General features: G+C 44.4%; 1 protein-coding gene across 2 annotated transcripts; it reads left to right on the top strand.

Moving 5' to 3' along the window:
- Positions 1 to 12,343: 12,343 nt before the first annotated feature.
- Positions 12,344 to 19,306, top strand: Defb115 (defensin beta 115). 2 transcript variants are annotated; one of them, XM_075963877.1, is made up of 3 exons: positions 12,344 to 12,471; positions 13,900 to 14,064; positions 18,924 to 19,306. In XM_075963877.1, exons 1-3 carry the CDS (start codon positions 12,378 to 12,380, stop codon positions 19,022 to 19,024), a joined length of 360 nt encoding a protein of 119 aa, XP_075819992.1. In that variant the 5' UTR covers positions 12,344 to 12,377; the 3' UTR covers positions 19,025 to 19,306. The 2 variants fall into 2 exon arrangements, with proteins under 2 accessions (XP_075819992.1, XP_075819993.1); XM_075963878.1 differs by lacking the exon at positions 18,924 to 19,306 and adding an exon at positions 16,152 to 16,297.
- Positions 19,307 to 20,635: the final 1,329 nt, after the last annotated feature.

The raw sequence follows: 20,635 nt of genomic DNA on the forward strand, positions 1-20,635 counted from the left end.
GGGATATGTACACTCTTGGCGAAGACATACTTCCTTGGCTACGGAAAGAAGGGCTGAGGAGACGATCCAAAGGCTCCTGGGATGAACGTTTACAGTGATAAACGAAGTCTGTCTTTCTACTTATTCTCTCCTTAAGGCTTCAGCTAGAGCCAAACAGTCTTCAAAGTTCTGAGCCCCAGCTGTGGTCCTTGAGGTACCTGCGTAAACTAAAAACCAAATCACAACAGAGTCTGCATTCTAGCCTAGGACAAAAGACGATGCCTTGTGTATGAGAAGATGAGAAAGGGTTTGCAAAGAGGAAGGGATATGTAGGGTGATTGAGCACCCCAGGAAAGACACAGCTTACCAAACGGGAAATATCACGAGTGTGTGTGACGAAGCAGTAACCAGGCAACTTGAAGAAGGAAAGGGAATTACCCACACTGACGTACTGGACAAGTACTGAGGGTACAGGGCTTGTGTGTTGGAAGTCTACAAGTTTGAGGGAGATAATTGGGACCAATGTGGCGGCAGTAAGCCGAGCGAGGACCACACTAGAAATAAGAAGGTCTGAGGGCCAGATTGTAAAAAGCCAGTTGGATATTGCTGTGCTTTCATAATGTACGTGATTGACCAATGCAAGCAGCTCACACGCTTGACCATCTTGACTAGAGATGATGGAGGTAAGACTAGGAAAGGGACCTAGCAGGAAGATGGGTATGACATAAGGGAGAAAGAGGGTAGAGACCTGAGTCAGAATGCCCCAAGTGGAGCTGGTGAGAGCAGCTGAATTCTGGGTGGAATTTGCAGGTGTCCGTAACTGACTTCATGAAAGATGTGAGTGACCCAGAAACAGAAACATTAAAGATAATTCCAAGAATTTAGGTAAAGCAATGAAATGACATTAACTGTCAGGACTCTACATGGCAGTGGATCTCCCTTTAGAAGAGGAACGGTTATTTTCCCAGAGCTTGGGTGTGTTATGTTCTCAGGATGCATGACCATTACCCTCAATAGCGCAAAATCCAAACACAGAGAATATGAACGACAATTCAAAGCCCGAGGCAGCAGCCTCTGGTGGACAGCTTGGGAAAAATGTGCTTCATTGACCATCACATGTTCTATAACCTAAAATCACAGAAAGAAGCTCAGGGAGATTAGATTTCAGGAGAGAACCTAAAAGGGCAAACAAAAATAAAAGCTATAGATCCAACTTCCAGAACAAAAGCCTAGGCAGAGACAATGTATAGAAAACATTTTTAAAGATAATAAATTATATTTGAAATTTGACTCATCCTTATGCCAACAAGATAAATGAAAATCGAATTCCAACAGCCAACATCAAATTAAATAGAGAGAAACTCAAAGCGATTCCACTAGAAAAAGGAACAAGACAAGGTTGTCTACTCTCTCCATATCTATTCAATGTAGTACTCAGAGTTCTAGCTAGAGCAATAAGACAACAAAAGGAGATAAGGGGACAGAAATTGGAAAAGAAGAAGTCAAACTATCACTATTCACAGATGATATGATAGTTTACACAAGTAACCCCAAAAATTTTCCCTGGGAACTCCTACAGCTGACAAACACTTTCAGTAATGTTGTGTATACAAGATCAACTAAAAAAATCAGTAGCTCTCCTACATACAAATGATAAACAGGACAAGAAAGAAATCAGAGAAACATCACCCTTTATAATAGCCACAATATAAAATATCTTGGGGTAACGCTAACCAAACAAGTGAAAGACAAGAACTTTAAGTTTCTTTAACTTTAAGAAAGAAATTGAAGAAGATATCAGAAAAGGGAAAGATCTCCCATGCTCATGGATAGGTAGGATCAACATAATAAAAATGACAATCTTACCAAAAGCAATCTATAGATTTAATTCAATCCCCATGAAAATCCCAACACAATTCTTCACAGGCCTTGCAATAACAATACTCAACTTCATATGGAAAAACAAAAAACCCAGAATAGCTAAAAACACTACTGTACAATAAAGGAACTTCTGGAGACATCACCATCTCTGACTTCAAACTCTGCTATAGAGCTCTAGTAATAAAAACAGCTTGGTATTGATGTAAAAACAGACATGAGGACCAATGGAATCGAATCAAAGACCCTGACATTAATCCACACACCTATAACACCTGATTTTTAACAAAGAAGCCAAAATGGCACAATGGAAAAAGGAAAACATCTTCAACAAATGGTACTGGAGTAACTGGATGTCAACAAGTACAAGATTGCCAATAGATTCATATCTACCGCCACGTACAAACTCAATCTAAGTGAATCAAATACATCAACATAAATCCAGTTGCATTGAACCTGATAGAAGAGAAAGTGAGAAATATCCTTGAGCGCATTGGCACAGGAGACCACTTCCTAAATATAACCCCAGCAGCACAGACACTGAGAGCAACAATCAAGAAATGGAATCTCCTGAAACTGAAAAGCTTCTGTAAGGCAAAGGACTCAGTCAACAAGACAAATGACAGCCTACAGAATGGGAAAAGATCTTCACTAACCCTACATTGGACAGAGGGCTGAGCTCCAAAATATATAAAGAATTCAAGAAACTAGATATCAAAAGAACAAATAATCCAATTTAAAAATGGGAAACAGCTAAAGAGAGAATTCTCAACAGAAGAATCTCAAGTAGCCGAAAAACACTTAAGGAACTACTCAACGTCCTTAGTTATCAGGGAAATGCAAATCAAAATGACTCTGAGATACCGTCTTACACCAGTCAGAGTGGTTAACATCAAAAACACTGATGACAGCTTATGCTGGAGAGGATGTGGATAAGGGGAACACCCCTCCACTGCTGGTGGGAGTGCAAACTTGTGCAGCCACTTTGGAAATGAGTATGGTGGGTTCTCAGAAAATTGGGAACCAATCTACCTCAAGACCCAGTGATACCACTCTTGGGCATATATCCAAAGGATGCTCAATCATACCACAAGGACCCTTGCTCAAAAATGTTCATAGCAGCGTTATTTGTAATAGCCAGAACCTGGAAACAGCCTAGATGCCCCTCAGCTGAAGAATGGGTAAAGAAAATGTAGCACGTTTACACAAAGGAGATTTACTTAGCTGTAAAAAGCATTGACATCAAATATTCTAATACAATCTGTCATTTTCAAATATATTTAAATTGATCATGCATTAAGCACATAAGATTTTTATGTTGAATGATATAGCTATATAAGAAAGATTATATTTACGACTGTGTATTTAAAACATAAGTATGTCATGGAACAATAATTTGGACAAATAATTTACGCTGCATTTATTTAGTGAAATGTTATATTATCGCTGAGAACATTTCCAAAAGACACTTGGTAAAGGAAAGTAGTGATGGCATCACAGGAAATCTGTAAGTCAGAAACGAGCATAGACGTGAGGCCTTTGGCTCACTTGCTACATCCACAGTGAGTAAGATGAAATAACACAGGGCAAGCCATTTCATTCATGGAGGTTAAAAAAAAAATCTTTGTAAGCAAATTGCTACACCTCCGGATTAATGAGTCTGTTTGTTTTGTCCATGGAAGCTCTTTAAAAAAATGATAGGCATGGGGTGGGGTTCAGAAATCTAGTGGAATGGATATTCCGTCACCCAACCACAGCCCCTGAATTCACACCCTAGGAGCCAGCATTGCACTTAGCATGTTGTAGATCATAATAGAAAACACACAGGTAAATGACTGGGAAGATAACATTTAGCTGGGGGTGATGAAAAGAAGCCTTTGATGGGGCTCTCTCTCTACCTCTCTCTGTCTCTATCTCTACCCCTTCCTTCTCTCTCTCTCTCTCTCTCTCTCTCTCTCTCTCTCTCTCTCTCTCTCTCTCTCTCCCCACCCCCTTCCTACTCTCAAAAGGAAAAAGCACACATTAGTTTGCAAGTTTCCCCTGGAGAATACCGGTGACAAAGAGCTGGGATCCAGCTGTAGTGAAGCAATTAAACAAGGGGAAGAAATCCCACTTTCCCCAAAGTTTATGGATCAATTAAATATAACGAAGCAGGTTATGTATTAATAGGAAGCCTTATCTGAGCATGGTGGCACATGCCTGCCATCCCAAGACTAAGGAGGCTGGCACACGGAGGCTGCAAGCTTGAAGTCAGCTTTGCTAACATTCGAGATCTTGTCTCTTAAAAAAGCCCCTAAGGCGCATTGTCCGTCCATTTGCAGAAAAAGCCACATGGTTCATTTATAGATGAATTTTTAAGAGGCTACAAGGGACAAGCATGGAAATAGATTCACGCACACTAGAGCATTCAGGAAATTAGTGGCACTGATTGATCCCGAAGGGGACGACTGCAGTGGGGTTTCTAGGTTGGAGAGTTTCTTTAGCTTAGACTAATTGTGTTGATGTTTTATGCATAAACCAGTGGCAAATATTTCTCAATTAAAACCAAAAGTACCAGTGTTTTTTTTTTTTTAAAGCAGGATAAGTGCTTCATATTGACCTGAAATCAGAAGCTCCTCATCAGCCACATGTCCCCCACCACATCTTTATCCTTTTTTGGATCACAAACTTAATGTCTCTTACACAAGACAGCTCGGCAGGATATACAGGCTGGGCTTGTTTACCGCATCTAAGACCATGAAGTGAGCATCTCCCCCTGCTGGCGGTCTCAGGACTAAGAGTTTAGGAGGGAGAGAAGGTTCCCACTTGTCAGACACCGCAGTGGAGCGGCTGCAGAAGTGGAGGAAGGTCAAGCTGGCAGGGAATGGCTGTACAGAAAGATCTCCAGGCAGCTCAGACTATAGAGTAGATTCTTGCCTTCTGGAGACTCATCTCGGAGGACTCCCCAGATGTTTGGATGCTCATGACAGAAGAATCTCAGAGAGTAGGGGCAAGGGCTGCCAGAAGAAGAAAGACCTTTTCTCCTGCACTTCCTGGAGCCAAGGTTCTCCCTGCATGATGCTCCCCACCCCCAAGGAACCAGGGCAGGGGCTGGAGGCTGTGTAACTACTCACCCTCACTCTATTACCCTCATTTAATCAGGTCCATTACCTTTATTCCGAATTAGCAACCCACAGAGAATGAAGGCCAGCATTGGGAAAATCATGGCTCCTGAGAGAGAACGCTCTATGTCCCGAGGAGCCCAGAACGCTTTATCCAGCAAGGGATCTAGGCTGTCACCTTTATGGGCATCATGAGTGATGAAGCGGAGAAGGAAGAAGACCTTGCCACCTCTGCTGTCAGACCATTCATTTGCATGACACAATCGTGCCCGGCATGGGGATTATTAAAGGAAAATGAAGCCTGATGAGACAGGATATAATCCCGTGTGGTTTGATGGAAAGAATGCTCAACAGGAAGTTTCCTGTAAACCTACATGGGGTCATTTTCTTTTCTATCCATGTGCAGCTTCCTGTATATATCCAACAAGAGTAGAAAGGCTCCGTGAAGGTACCTCTGCAGCAGACCAGTGGGTCACGGGATGCAGGAAACGGTGGGCTTTTTCTCTGGCTGTTAGCCCTAGTATGAATCCCCGTGAAATAAGGAGATGCTTAAAAACCATACAAGCAAGCAAACGAACAAAAACCCTTTATGCCCCAACTCCAAGAATTATTAAATAGAAGGTGTCAGGAACTGGAGTCAAAATAGAAAAGCAGGTCTTATTGAGACTGTCTTGTCTCCATTTCACGTCTCCACCAACCCCATTGGTTCAAAGAAATAACCAAGAAACAGTACATTGGGAAGGAAGACGTGGTTTTTATTTTATCTTTGTTTTCTTGAGACAGGGTCTCTTTACATAGCCCTGGCTATCCTGGAACTCACTCTGTAGACCAGGCTGGCCTTGAACTCACAGAGATATGCCTGCCTCTGGCATGAAAGACGTGTACCACCGTGTCTGGCTTTTTTTGTTTGTTCGTTATTTTGTTTTGTTTTGTGAAGAAACATTTTTAAAAACTCAAATCCAAAATTTTACTTTAGAAAATTAGAAAAAGAGGAGAAAATTAAACCGACAACAAGTAGAAGAAATGAAATATCAAGAGATAGAGAGCAAATTCTACCATGTTGACACTCAGAAAGATGAGCCACTAAAACCAAAGGCAGCTCCCTGGAAGATACAATGAATGAACTTCTATGGACTGGAAGGGAGGTTGTAATTACAACCCCATGGCAATAAGAGGACAGTAACTGCATGGAGTTTTTTATTTTTATTAGTATATGAAATAAACCAAGTCCTTGAGAAACACACAAACAACCTAACAGTGAAATAGGTCCCCAAACAATCCTGCACCTGACTCAAAAGTAAATTAACAGTTTCCAATCTTCCGTGAAAGTCATAAGCAAGTCCAGATAGTTTCAGTCGAGTAAGCATGCCTCCAATCCAAATAGGTAGTTTTCCAAAGAAGATATATGAATGTTTGATAAAGGTAAAGGGTTGTTCAGCTTACTCACAATGGAATGAATGTAAAATAGAACTGTAAGATGCATCCCCAGGAGAAAGTGGCTTACTAAGAAGACAGGTCACTGCAGGGGCTGGAGAGATGACTCAGTGGTTAAGAGCACTCACTGGTTGCTCTTCTAGAGGACCCAGGTTCGATTCCCAGCAAAGATACGCAAACCAACTAGAACAAAGTCAACAAAATAATGTCAAAATGTCCTTACCTGTCAATTATAAACTTAAATGTAAACAGACTAAATTCTCCAATTAAAAAAATAAAAACAGATCAGACAAAAGGATAAAGAAACACAATCCAACCACAAGCTGCCTCCCAGAAACTCACCTCACCAATATACATGTGTCCAGATGAGCAGAAAGTCAGAAGATGGTATTCTAAGCAAAAGAAAACTTAAAGTCAGCAGGAGTAGCTGTACTTATATTTAATAAAAGGAATTCTGGGACATGCACACACACACGCACACACATGCACACGCACACACATGCACACACACACACACACGCACACGTGTACACCCCCCACAACATTAGAAACAAGGCCACCAGGTAATGACTGAAGGAGAAATTCAACAAAAGATACAATTGTTACAAGTATCTGTGTACCTAGTGCAGGACATTCAATTCTATAAAACAGACCCCAAAGGTAAAGAAAGATAAGCTTCAATGCAATAACAGAGATTTCAACACTCCACTCTCACTAGTGGGCGCAGTAAGCAGAGAGACAATGCAGAGGCTGGAGAAGTGAGGTGTGTTGGAGACCAGATGGATAGAACGGTCATCGCAGAACTACCCACTGTGTACAGACATGGAGCTTCTTCTAGAATATGCCACACTTTAAACTACAAAAGAAATATTCAAAAATTAAAAATTAAAAGATAGTCTATATATTTTCTTACCACAGTGAGATAAAACTAGAAGTCAATAATGACATAAAGGGAGTATAATTTTTTTTTAAAGAGTGTTTGACTCTGTGACCCTGGCTGACCTGGGACTCATTATGTAGACCACCCTGGCTTCAAACTCACAGAAATCAGCCCGCCTCTGCCTCCTGAGCTCAGATTAAAGATGGAGCACACCTTTGAATGAACGTAAAGGAAAACTAAAGACTGCGAGAAATTGTTTTCTGATGTGGGATGTCCTTCTGTGTATGTATTGCTTTATTGGTTGGTGAATAAAATTGTTCCAGCCAATGACTTTGCAGAGTAAAGCCAAGAGGGAAATCCAAACAGAGATATATATAGAGAGAGTAGGTAGAGTCAAGGAGACTCCATTTAGCTGCCAAAATAGAGAAATGTAGCTGCCAGAACCTTCCTGGTAAGCCACAGCCTTGTGGTGATACACAGATTAATAGAAATGGGTTAATTTAAGATATAAGAGATAGGTAGAAATAAACCTAAGCTATTGGCCAAACAGTGTTGTAATTAATATAGTTTCTGTGTGATTATTCGGGTCTGAGAGGTTGGGAAACGAGCGATCAGCCTCTGTTTATCCCCTCTCCCAAGAAAGTTTGTCCTCAGGGTTAGGGAACATCTATTAGGGCTTGGTTATAACTTGTATAGGGTTGGGGTTGGAAATTAAGTAGGCTGAGAGATCTCTTTAAGAAAAAGCAGGGGAAGCCGGGCGGTGGTGGCCCACACCTTTAATCCCAGCACTCGGGAGGCAGAGGCAGGCAGATCTCTGCGAGTTCGAGACCAGCCTGGTCTACAGAGCTAGTTCCAGGACAGGCTCCAAAAACCACAGAGAAACCCTGTCTCGAAAAAAAAAAAAAGAAAGAAAAAGCAGGGGAGACTGGATGGGATAATAATTAGTGTGAGCTTATACTAATAATAATACTGAGTAATAGTGAGAATACTTGTGAACTATTATTTATAGACAATTTACATTGATATAGATTCTTGTATATTGATACAAATTCAAATTATATTTGTTATAGTGAATATACTCCTATTTCTGTTTACAGTATTTATGCACCTATGAAAAGTCATTTTGTCATATTTTATACATGCATGATTCTACCTCCGCTTAAGACATTTTGTATATTGATACAATTTTAGGATATATTTATCATATTGTAACATACATTTCTACCTCTGATCAAGATGCTTATACATTGTTTACATTTTGAAGTCATTGTTCTCATTTTCTGCAATTTGTTTAAAGATAAATGTTTTAAAATGAAGCCTTAGTCCTTAAAATATATAGGTATTAAGAATTATAGGTCAATAGTCATCCATGTTTGTTATACGTATAGTTAGACTAATCAGGTTCTTTAGATGTATAGAGATTATATTTAACATAGATAGGTAATCTTCAACCACTTCAAAAAACCGTAGAATATGGCATTTAAATAATTTAGGATTCTGTTGATGTGAGACACGATTGCTGCTGGAAGCACTGATCTATTCCTGAGAAAATGTTGGGCACTGAAGACACTCCACTTGGAGCTTGTTTTCTTCTGGGCAAAACTAGTCTTTGGGCAAAGAACTGCCCCTACCTCTACCAGTGACAAAATGCATGGTGTCCAGACTGGACAAGCAGAATACAAGAAAAAAGACTGCCAAACCTTGCCAAAACAGGGTAAGATGGTTTTTTAAAAATTTCCTGCCTCTGAAAATGGTCTGTCAGTTACTCTAGGCCTTAACCAAAGTTGGTTGCCACAACATTACAAATGAGACTTTGGGTGATTGCCCAGTTGTCTCTGGCTACTTTTAAAAGTTGCTTGATTGCACTTCCTGTTTACTCAAGTAATATTATCCCCCTTCTCGGGTTTTCAATGGGGTTGAAGACTAGATAGTCATAGTTACTTTTCTCTTATGACTTTGCAAAGACATTTCTCATATAAGACTTAGACTCCTTGGGATAAAATAACTATTAAAACATTTAGTATATGTTTCTTGATTGATGTTGTTCATGCTGAATGTAATCTAATTTTTATACTTGATATTTGTTCTTACTGTATATAGTTTTGTATTAGGCTTAAACTCTTTTATTTAGATAAGAGGGGGAGGTGCTGTGGGAACTCCTTCAGCCAATAGCCTTTAAGATACTGGCCAACTTCAGGTAAGGCCTTATGCACTATATATGCAGATGTGAAGTGTGCTAGGGCCTCTTGGTCGCTGGATTCAGTTCCAGTTCCCAGTGCACACAGAGAACTGCAGATTGCTACCCTTTTTCTTTATCCCCAAATAAATAAACCTTTGTTATACTTCATTCCGGGCTAGTGTAGAAATCTTTCATACTCTAACAGTTTTAACTATGTATACAGTAAACAGCTTATGTCTAATAACAAAAGGGGAGAGCTCTGGAAATTAAACAATCAAAATCAGCTTTATAGACAATGGGCATATGACAATGATAGAAATTTAGCCAAGGAGATTATAAATGACAAATACTTGAAAGATGTCCAACATTGGACTCTCTGAACGTGGCTGACAATGAATGCTGACTGAGGAGCCAAGGACAATGGCACTGGGTTTTGACCCTACTGCATGTACTGGCTTTGTGGGAGCCTAGCCTGTTGGGATGCACACCTTCCTAGACCTGGATGGAGGGGGGACCTTGGACTTCCCACAGGGCAGGGAACCCTGAGTGCTCTTTGGACTGGAGAGGGAGGGGGAGGGGAAGTGGGGAGATGGGAGAGGAAAATGGGAGGAGGTGGAAATTTTTAATAATAATAATAAAAGAAAAAAATTTAAAAAAGAAGAAAAAAAGATGTCCAACATCATTAGCCAGTGAAGAAGTACAATTTGAGCCAGACAGTGATGGTGCATGCCTTTAATCTCAGCACTCGGGAGGCAGTGGCAGGCGGAGCTCTGTGAATCTATAAGAGTTGGTTCCAGGACAGGCTCCAAAGCTACAGAGAAACCCTGTCTCGAAAAACAAAAAATGAACAAAACAAACAATCAAAAAAGAAGTATAGTTTGAGACCAGGAAGACACGGCATTCTAGGATGCAAACAGTGTGAAATGCAGCTGGGTGGATCACTGCATTCGGGAGCTCAAGTCACAAGGATGGAGCTTGAGGCCAACTGGGGTTAACGCCATGAGCTGAAGGCTAGCCTGAGCTTCTACAGCGTGGTGCTGCCTCAAAAAGCAAAAGAGTAAGAAATAATACTTCCATCCTAGAAAATACGACATAAATGTTTCATACTGTGGACTGCCACTCAGCAATCAAAGGAACAAACTCCAAATCAAACAGCAGACCTAGGAAGCCACAGACTAAGATTCCACACACTCAGCATTCTCAGAATCTCAAAAGATGGAGCTCACAGATGGTGAGGTGAAGGCTTGAGTGACCAGGAAGGATCTTAGTAACCGTGTGTCGCCAAGAAAGTCAGCTGCCCTCCCTGAGCTTCAGTCTCCAGTTCCGTAGAACGATCATTACCAGTTTTTCTTCACAAACCTCGGTTGTTTGGGTTTCATCTTGCAAACTCTTTGCCAGGCCATCTACAGCCTGATGTTTCGTGTTTTTCCCAGAGATCACCCCGCTTTGCCAGCCTGAATGGTGTTATGTAAAATAGCACCAGATCTAGGCTCTGATTTGTCCTCCTGTGAGAATTAAACATGCTTTTCTTTGCTACCTACAAATCACGCTGCCAGCGACACCAGCACACCCCAGGGGCATGCCATCCAGCCCAGACACGTTTCAGGTGGAGAAAATGAAGTCAGATTTGAAATATCACTTAAAAGTAACCCTGGCCCCATATCTCAGCCAGAACGAATCCCATAAGGCCATGTAAGGTCCGATGCAGGTGGCCCTGCCATTTCTGGGATCTCAGCCCTTTCCTGCCTTGGGGCTCGGCCCTCTCTGTTCTCTCTGCCTGGAAAACTCTATTTAGATGAGTCAAGTCCTCGGGACATTCAGGTTTCATTTAATGTCACTTCCTCATAGGTTCCTTTCTCAACTACTCTGCCTAAAGTAACTCCACATGCCACACCACACCACACACACATTCACACCATGTCACACCACACACACACATCACAAACACATACACACCATGCCATATGCACTATATTATTACACAGCACACACACGCATGTGCACACACACACACACACACACACACACGAGCTGTCACTCAGCTTGTTTCTGCCCTGCTCACCCCTTGACTCTGCACGTGGTCTGCGGGATATGAATAAAGGTCACACATTGCTTATTCTCCATCTTCTTCCCCCTGCTTTTTATTTATTTGGATACAGGCTCTTCTGTAGCCCAGGCTGGCCTTGAATTTACTCCACAATTGAGGATGACCTTGAACTTCTGATCCTCCTGCCTTCACCCACCTCCCCTGTCCTGGAATGGACAGGCCAGCTCTGTCAACTGAGCCCCATCTACAGCCCACCTGCCTGTCCAGCCAATGCTTTTTAAAAGAAATCCTTTTGTTTGACAATTTCACACACGTAAACAGTGTACCCTGATTCTACCCACCCCAGCACCCCTTCCCACACACACCCTACACCCCAACATGACCTCCACCTCTCCCTTTCTATTGCTATCTATTATTGCTGACCCTATGAGTCCAGTCGGTGCTGGTGTTGAAATACTGCCCAAGATTAGCAGCACCTGCTCCGCATGCGCTGGGCACACAGAGATGACACTAGTCTGCCCCTGCAGGGCTCTCAGGCTCACAGTTGTCCCTTGAGGCCACCAGTATGTGGGAGGGTAAGGTAGAAAAACTCAGCTCCACTCGTGGCAAACATGGGGCAGAACCAGGCAGGAGAGCAGCAGGGAAGACTTCTTGGGGGCCTAGATCCTCAGTGTCCACAAAGCAGCAGGCTTGCTGGCCCCTTGCCAGAGGGATTCCAGAGCTGACCCTGCACACTGCATGAGTCACTTTCAGTGGTGACCTGTAGAAGGCAGTCCGGGTGATGCAACTCTCTGCCAGCCTCGGATTTATTGCCCGTGACTAGGCCCTACCTCGGTCATTAAAACCAAAAGCAGTCGGAATTTTCCCAGCACATTCAGCATGCTGCCGACTCGCTCCTCGGCCCTCTCAGGACACATTAAGCTCTGGTTTCTGACCTTAGCTGTCCTTGTGGTCCTGGCTCAGACTTCCCCAGGTAACCAAGCGGTGGTGAGAAGGGGAAAGGGAGTTCCACGCTACCCTTTGGGAAAGCGGGAGCTGCTGAGGTCTGCTGAGAGAGAGCCATACTGTGCCTGCGTCTTTGGGACTGGATCTAGCGTGGTGGTAGAGTTGCTTGGGGAACGTGTGAGGCTCTGAGTTCACCCTCCAGTGCTGGGAGGAAAGAGGGGAGGGAGGCAAGAGCAGATGGATGGTGATAGGGAAGAAAGAAGGAAGGAGGAGGGGAAGAAGGAAGGGAGGGAGGAAGGAAGGAAAAAGGGGAAGAGGGGGTGCTAGGAGGGAGGAAAGAGAGAAGGGAGGGAACAGAGGAGAGAGGGCCGGAGGTGAGCAGTAAGGCAGGAGGAAAAAGGGAGGAGGGAACAGAGGGAGGTAGGAGGCAACAGGAGGCGGGAGAAGAGAACAGGAAGGTGGAGGGTGCCAATGTGCTTTCCTGTGGGCTGCCTGTGGCCAAGGTGATGCTTCTTTTTAGGGAGGCTGGGGAATGCAGGCACAGAGAAAGCAAGTGCCTCGAGGTAGCCATCGATCATCAGATGTCTTCCTTAGTCACGCTCCACACAATAATAAGATGATCGTTAATTATTATTTGGGATAGTGTCTCACTGTATGGCCCTGATTGTCCTGGAATTCGCTTTCATTGAAACTCAGAGATCCACCTGCCACTGCCCTCCGAGTTCTGGGATTTAAAGGCGTGCCCACCATGCCTGGTACTACCTTAGTTTTTGAGATAGCACTCTCTCTAAACCTGGAACTCGGAGATTGGCTAGATTGGCTGACCAGTAGACCCAGAGATCTCCCTGGTCCCACTGCCCCAGTGATGGGGTTACAGATGTGTGCTGTTGTGCCCAACTTGCATGTGGGAACTGACAGCCCCGACACACATCCTCATACTTAGGTAGCAAGTGCTTTGCCGGCTGAGTCAGCTCCTCACCCCAGCTGCATCATTTGCTGCTGGGTCAACCTTGCAAGGTGAAGGTCTTTGTCAATCATTTGTTGTTCCTCTAGAGAAAGGGGGATGGGAAGAAGAAAAAAATCCATTCTTGATTAGCACTGATCACAAACTGGGTTAAATTCCGGAGAGAACAATTGAGGCAGAGGAGGGAGCTGCGGCTATGAGACAGTTCATAGAGTGCGAGTGCACGGGCTCATGGGATACATAAGTGGAAAGGGAAGTTGAGATAAACTTGATTTTCCGGTTTGAGTGTCCTGATGAGAGAGAACACTAGCTTACCTCCCAGGAGAGAACTTTGGGGGAAGACAAGGAGAGAGAATTTGTAATTTACATTGGGGTCTCAATACCCCCGGAACCCAACCCACCGTTCTCACGGGCCCACCCGCCGACATCCTCAGGATATATGGGTGTGTCCTCCTCACATACTTCAGGATTCCTCTCTGCTCCCTTTGACAGATGGGTGGCTGAGAACGTGCTATTATGGAATGGGCAAATGCAGATATGAATGCAGGACAACTGAGAAGAGGAAAGAGAAATGTGGGGACTTAACTTTTTGCTGTATTCAAATATCAAAGTCGAAACTATATCACTTGCCTCCAGTCAAAGACCAGTCAAAGAAAGGTATGTATCATGTCGGACTCCCAGCCTGAGTGTTCAACAGTCATCAGGGCCAAGTAGGGACATGTAGATCCCCTGCTCTAATCTTCAGGCGCTGCTGGGCTGCAGAGGGCTCATTAATCCATGTTCATTGCAAGGAGTCTGAGGTACAGAGCTGTAACAGGGCATCTACATAAGCCAGTACCCAGTGTTGGCTTTGACCCCAGGGCATCTACATAAGCCAGTACCCAGTGTTGGCTTTGACCCCAGGGCATCTACATAAGCCAGCACCCAGTGTTGGCTTTGACCCCAGGGCATCTACATAAGCCAGCACCCAGTGTTGGCTTTGACCCCAGGGCATCTACATAAGCCAGCACCCAGTGTTGGCTTTGACCCCAGGGCATCTACATAAGCCAGCACCCAGTGTTGGCTTTGACCCCAGGGCATCTACATAAGCCAGCACCCAGTGTTGGCTTTGACCCCAGGGCATCTACATAAGCCAGCACCCAGTGTTGGCTTTGACCCCAGGGCATCTACATACGCCAGCACCCAGTGTTGGCTTTGACCCCAGGGCATCTACATAAGTCAGCACCCAGTCTTGGCTTTGACCCCAGGGCATCTACATAAGTCAGCACCCAGTCTTGGCTTTGACCCCAGCACTGAGGGGAAGGAGTTCATGTCAGCCTGTAGCCCATCGTCTAGCACTTTTTGGGTTGGATAACACAACCAATAATGTCAGTTGAAAATATTGGTTCTTATAGCACAAGAACTTGGTGGCATCTAGTTCTTGCATCCCCGAGACTGTGAGCAGAAGCTCCCAGTCCCTGAAAGTTTCCAGGTGTAAACTGCACCTTGGCTGCAGATTCTTACGTGATGTCTCTTCCTAGAGAGACAGGATGAACCAATAGGATGCAGAAGATCCCCTCTTCCCTCTCTAGCTTAATGCTTTGCCCCACGCTTTGCTAAATGGCCTTTCAGTCCCAAAGCCCATAGTCACAGAGGACTGCCCAAAGATGGTTGGTCGTATCCAGTGACCAGGAAGCAGCCACTCCTGCCCCAAGAAGACGGGAGGTGAAAACAGTAAAAACAACAGACAGCTTAGCCTATTCTAAAATCTTTATTATGTGCAAGGAATAAATACGATGCCCCTTGGCCAGAAGAGGAAATGAAGTTTGAGGAGGCAGGACAGTCCTTCCAATTGCTTCTCAATGCATTTCCTCATCTGTTTACATCACATGTTCCCTCCTCCACTGTAATCCTACAAGGAGGAATTTCACAGATGTCTTTGGGACATCTAGCATGTGGAGCCACCACGACCTGAGTGCACCTGCTAGGTCTCAGAAGCTACACAGGGTTGGGCCTGGTTAGCACTTGAATGGCAGAGCAAACAAGAGACTGGATCTTGGGTTTGTCCATCTCTTAGGGAGATGCAGTGGTGGAATAGCCCAGCTAGGCTAGGGAAGTGGGCCAGGTTCCCCCAGACACAAAGGAAATAGCTAGAGTTGTCCCGTGAGGTGGAGGCTTTATTGAAATCACCAACAGGTGAATACAGTGACAATGCATGGGGCAGAGGACCCTGCCAGGGTCCAGTGCCAGCAGGGTGAACTGTTGGTATGGGACATGGAGAGGAGCTCCCAGATTAGAGGTGCCTTGACCCCATCCTTGCCTCTAGTCATTGTGTCCAGACTCCAAAGATGCGTCTAACACTTGCATGCTCAGTTTCCAGTGTTCTTTGGGGTGCTAAGGTCCTTTAGGATATGTACTGGGCACCCCAGTCTTGTCCCATCCTTAGTGTCCTTCTATTCTTGTCGAGATCCTTGGGAACAAAAAGATGTTTTGGACCCATGTCATTGGGTATCCTGCTCTTCCTAAGGAGTACACACTGTGTCAACATGTCTCCAGACTCACAGTTATGTAGAAGTGAGGAGGATACGGAGGAAATCTGGACACATCTGTAGGGCAGGCTAAGCCTCCTTACCAATTGTGGCTTCGGCTCATCTCTGAAATGGAAGTACAATGGGAATGTTCGGGTGGGCCCTAATGCTGTATGATGAATGTTCTCATGAGAGAAAGTTCAGACCTAATTGTTTGCAAATCATTGTGACACACAGAATGCTAAGACCCAGGAAGACCCTGGTCATCGGCCAGCCAAGGAGAGATGCCAAAGAGAACCAGCTCTACTGATATTTGCACTTTGGACTTTGTCCTCAGAACTGTGAGAAAATAAACTCAAGTCACCCAGTTGGTGGTACTTCTTAATGACAGCAATTAAACAAATGCCAACACCCTGTGGCGGTCATGTCCTAAATGCTGCCCTGAAATCCAAATCTGAAAGTTTTAATTTTGCTTTTAAAAATTTCCAAAGTGGGACTGGGGAGATGGCTCGATTGGTGAAGTGCTTGGTGTGTAAGCCTGAGGGCCTGCATTTGACTCTCAGCGCTCACTTAGGAAAGCTGGGTGCTTTCAGTCCTGGTGTTGGGGCGCAGGATGGGAGACTCACTGACTAGCCAGCCTTTCTCAAGTGTTGAGTTCCAGACTTGTGGGGGACTTTTTCTCAAAAAGGAATTACAAGGTGGCTTGTACCAGGTTTTATTCTTTGGAGCCATCAGCCAGCTCCCAAATCATAACATGGAGACTTCTTATAAGTTATGAATACTTGGCCTAGCGTAGGCCCCAGTTTGGATAGTTCTTTTAACTTAAATTACCCTGTTTCTCTTTATCTACTTTTTGCCTTGAGCTTTTTATTGTTTCTTTCTTCTGTGTATCTTATTCCTACTGTCTCTATATCTGTCTATCTGTCTGGCAGCCTCCTGGTTTTTGGCCCCAGGCATGCATGTCTCCCCCCTCCTCTTCTTCCTCCTCCTCTCTCCCCTCCTCCTCCTCCTCTTCCTCCTTCTCCTCTTCCTCCTCTTCCTTCTCCTCCTTCTTCTTTCTCTCAAGCCTAGATCCCTCCTCTTATTTATCTACTCTGCCTGCCTAGCTATTGACCATTCAGCCTTTTATTAGACCAATCAGGTGCCTTGGGCAGGCAAGGTGAAACAAACATACCACATCTTTTCATAATTAAGCAAATGCCGCAGAAACAAATGAAACACACCTTTACATTGTTAAAGTACTTTCCATAACAGTGGCTGGCACCTAGTCAACAGCACTGCTCTGTTCTGGTTTGCCTTCTGCTGCCACAGTATCGTCAGCACCACCACTAAGAGCAACTTGTGGGGAAAGAGTGTCTTTGGTTTGCAGACTCCAGAACACTGTTAAGAGAAGCTGAACTCAAGGCGAAGAAACCCTGGATGAATGTTGCTTGCTTCCAGGCTCACTTTCAGATTCATGGGTCTTGAGTTTAACCGAGTCAGCACGCATCCCTAAATCTGAGCACTACACCCCAGAAAACCACCTTACAGTTTCATTTACAAACAGACAAAAAGAAAGGGGAAATAAGCCAGGCCCGGGAGATGGCTTGGTGGGTAACACACTTGCTGTTTAAGCGTGAAGACCTGAGTTCAGATCCCCTATATTCATATAAAAGCTGGGTATGGTGGCACATGTCTGTCACCCAGCATCGGGAAGGTGGAGATAGGTGGCTCCCTGGGGCTGGCTGGTCAGCCCATCTAACTGACACAGCAAGCTCACGGTTCAGTGAGAGGCCTTGTCTCAAAACTAAGGTGGGGATGAGGGAAGGGTGAGGGGTAACTCACAGGAGAATGGGCCACTCAAAGGCAGCTGCATCACCAGATGCCCACCCAAATGGGCAAAAGTTCACAAAACCTGGAACTCTGTAGCTCTCAGTGTTGCCAGTTAGGGCTCTTGGGTCAGGTTCCTTTTCTCCACTGACTGAAGAATGAAAAAGCAGGAACTAAATAATTGTCCTGGAGAGCTAAGAAGTCTGAAGCAAGAGTGCGTGCGCGTGCGCATGCGTGTGTACACACACACACACACACACACACACACACACGCGCCTCACAAGTGAGGAGGGGATTCAGCAGCTGAGCTCTGTCTCTTTGTAGAGGGCTGGGGGTCGGAAGTGCTTCTGGTGGCCTGAGATGGTCCTCCTTTCCTCATTTTGGATCAGCTAGTCTGAACAAAGGAGAAGATGATTGGTTCACACTCCTGTCCAGGGCCTGCCTGGGACATGTCTGGGCAGGTCAGCTGCAAGAGTGCCCACCATATTAGGGGAAGTGTCAAGGAACTCTGCCAATATTTGTCCTGGGTGAAGAAGAAGCAGGAAGTATGCCATATTGTTTATTTCTGATGTCTTTTCCTATCTGCCTGCCTATCAGGGTACTATCTGGCCCCCATATTCTCTCATTTACTCAACTCACAGGAAAATTGACAAGTCAGAGTGTCTCTTCAATCTCTTTACTGCTTATGTAACCTTGTGGGGGTGTCTTGTGAATCTGGTACATTTCAGGGACTTCCTGAGACTTTTGAGTTGTTCACTACCTGAGTCTTAAGCCTTCTTTTTAAACTTCTCAAGGGGCTTCCTCCAAGGATGTTTCAACTTGGCAAAACTGCTAGGCAGATAAGATAACTGCCCGAGAAGTGGGCATAATGCAAAACATGTGCCCTGGAGTAACAGCACTTGGGCTTTTGAGCAGCCTCTTGTTTAAAGTCAGTGATTGCCCTGATCAGTGGCGGCCATGAACAGAGAGAGACATGCATGAGAAGGAGTGAGTTTTTATGAGAGAGCCTTCCAGATAGTAGGAGAAATTACTACAGGAAGGGATGATGCTTGACTCAAACTTGAGAGTAGCTTGAAGCATTTGTGGTGGGCAAGCGGGACTCCTTCACAGAGTTAGAAACTGGAAATTTACGTAGGAAATTTGAGGCAGCATTTTCTGTTGTTTGGGCAGGTTAAGTATTGGATCTCGTATTTCTCACAGGAATTTCTGCATACGCCGTGGTAAAGTTCACATGGAATCCAAGGCCTCTTGCTGATGCGGAATCCGAACAGGCCACCTGGGGAAGACATAGCCATGTTTAGTTTCCGTACAGTGGCGATGTCAGAAGTGAGGAATTGTTACTGAAATGAAACAGTCCCTTTGAGCCCAGGCTCCAGAATCAAAACATCTGGAGTCAGACCTGAGCTCTGTTCTTTTCTAGCTCCTTGCTTACACAGCTTCCTTCAAGCCTCTGGCCCTCCACTGTACTATCTTTACAACGGAAGAGCCAACAGGGCCAAGTCCCTAAGGGTTTTGTGATGATAAAATATCACACATGGAACATGCACAAAATCATCAAGCATTTAATAAGTAATTAAAGGTTACTTTATTATATAAGTATATACATTATAAATACTATGTGAATTACTAATGTAATTAAATCACTTATTGTAATTAAATATCTGGCACCATTAACACGAACATTTTTCCTAAAGCCCTGGATCCATGCACTGCCACCCTGGGTACACACTGGACATGTTCTGTGTGCCTCTAGTGATCCAGAAACACACGTTTGGACCGAGGGGCAGGCATCACTGGATGCCGTGAAACAGGCACGAATGTGTTCCCCACATGTCTCTGTGCATGTCCCCCAAAGAAACAGGTGCAGTGTGCGCATAGCCACACACTGGTGATAGACTCGTGCGTCCTCTGGATTTTCCTCAGGGAGCCACACTCACACACACGCTCAGTGAATGCAGCTGTTCTCACCACATGAACCTCTTCCACACACACACACACACATACACACACGCTCCGTGTGGCTAAAGCCTGCCTTGATAGCTGCATACTGGTCATCCAGCAGTGTGCACAGCATCCAGGCTCCGTGACTGAAAACCCCAAAGTTCCTGGCACACAGTTGGCATTTTCTAAGTACTAGTCAGCAATTGGCTCTTACAACAAAGGAGAAGATGTGAGAGAGAAAAAAAACACAATACAAGCATTCACTGCTGTTGAAGTGTTTATCTAATTATTCTTTATCAATAAAAAAAATTGGGAGTCAGATATGGGGTAAAAACCCAAATGATCAGAGAAGCCACCAATGACCCCCTCTTCCATTCCTCAGTCCCAGAATGATTGAGATCCCCTCAGCCCTGCCTTACTACTTCCTGTCTCCTATCTGTCCTTAATCTACCCTCCAACTCAAAGTAAAGTTTATTGTCAGAATGTGATCAAAGTATCACTCAGCATGGCATCTCCTTTGTGTGACGATTTCTCGAGTGACACCACAGAGAACTGTAGTGGCATTTCATTTGTATTTTAATAAATAAAGCTTGCCTGAAGATCAGACAGTAAAACAGCCCCACTGGTCAGATTTACAGATCAGGCAGCGGTAACACACATCTTTAATCCCAGTAGCCACACTAGTTGCCATAGAAACCAGGAGGTAGTGATACATGCCCTTAATACCAGCCCTAGAGAGGATTATAAAACAGGAGGAGACAGCTCTCAGTCTCAGTCTCATTCTGAGATTCCTGGAGGCAGGATCGCCATTTTGGACTGAGGTCGAGGTAAAGAGTCAGTGACCTTTAGGTTGAACCTTAATTTCTGTCTGTGAGTTTTTATTAAATGTGCTTCAGAGAACCCTCATAAAAACCTACTGTGACCCCCCCCACCCTTTGATGAAAACACATAGGCTCAAGGTGAACTATATG

The sequence above is a fragment of the Microtus pennsylvanicus genome, chromosome 2 (genome assembly GCF_037038515.1).
Source record: "Microtus pennsylvanicus isolate mMicPen1 chromosome 2, mMicPen1.hap1, whole genome shotgun sequence".
Taxonomy (NCBI): Eukaryota; Metazoa; Chordata; class Mammalia; order Rodentia; family Cricetidae; genus Microtus; species Microtus pennsylvanicus.

Coding starts and splice junctions, on each gene's coding strand:
- Defb115 (XM_075963877.1), top strand. CDS start 12,378: ATGCTGCCGACTCGCTCCTCGGCCCTCTCAGGACACATTAAGCTCTGG. Junction 12,472..13,899: donor CCTGGCTCAGACTTCCCCAG/GTAACCAAGCGG, acceptor TCCCTTTGACAG/ATGGGTGGCTGAGAACGTGC. Junction 14,065..18,923: donor CAAAGACCAGTCAAAGAAAG/GTATGTATCATG, acceptor TATTTCTCACAG/GAATTTCTGCATACGCCGTG.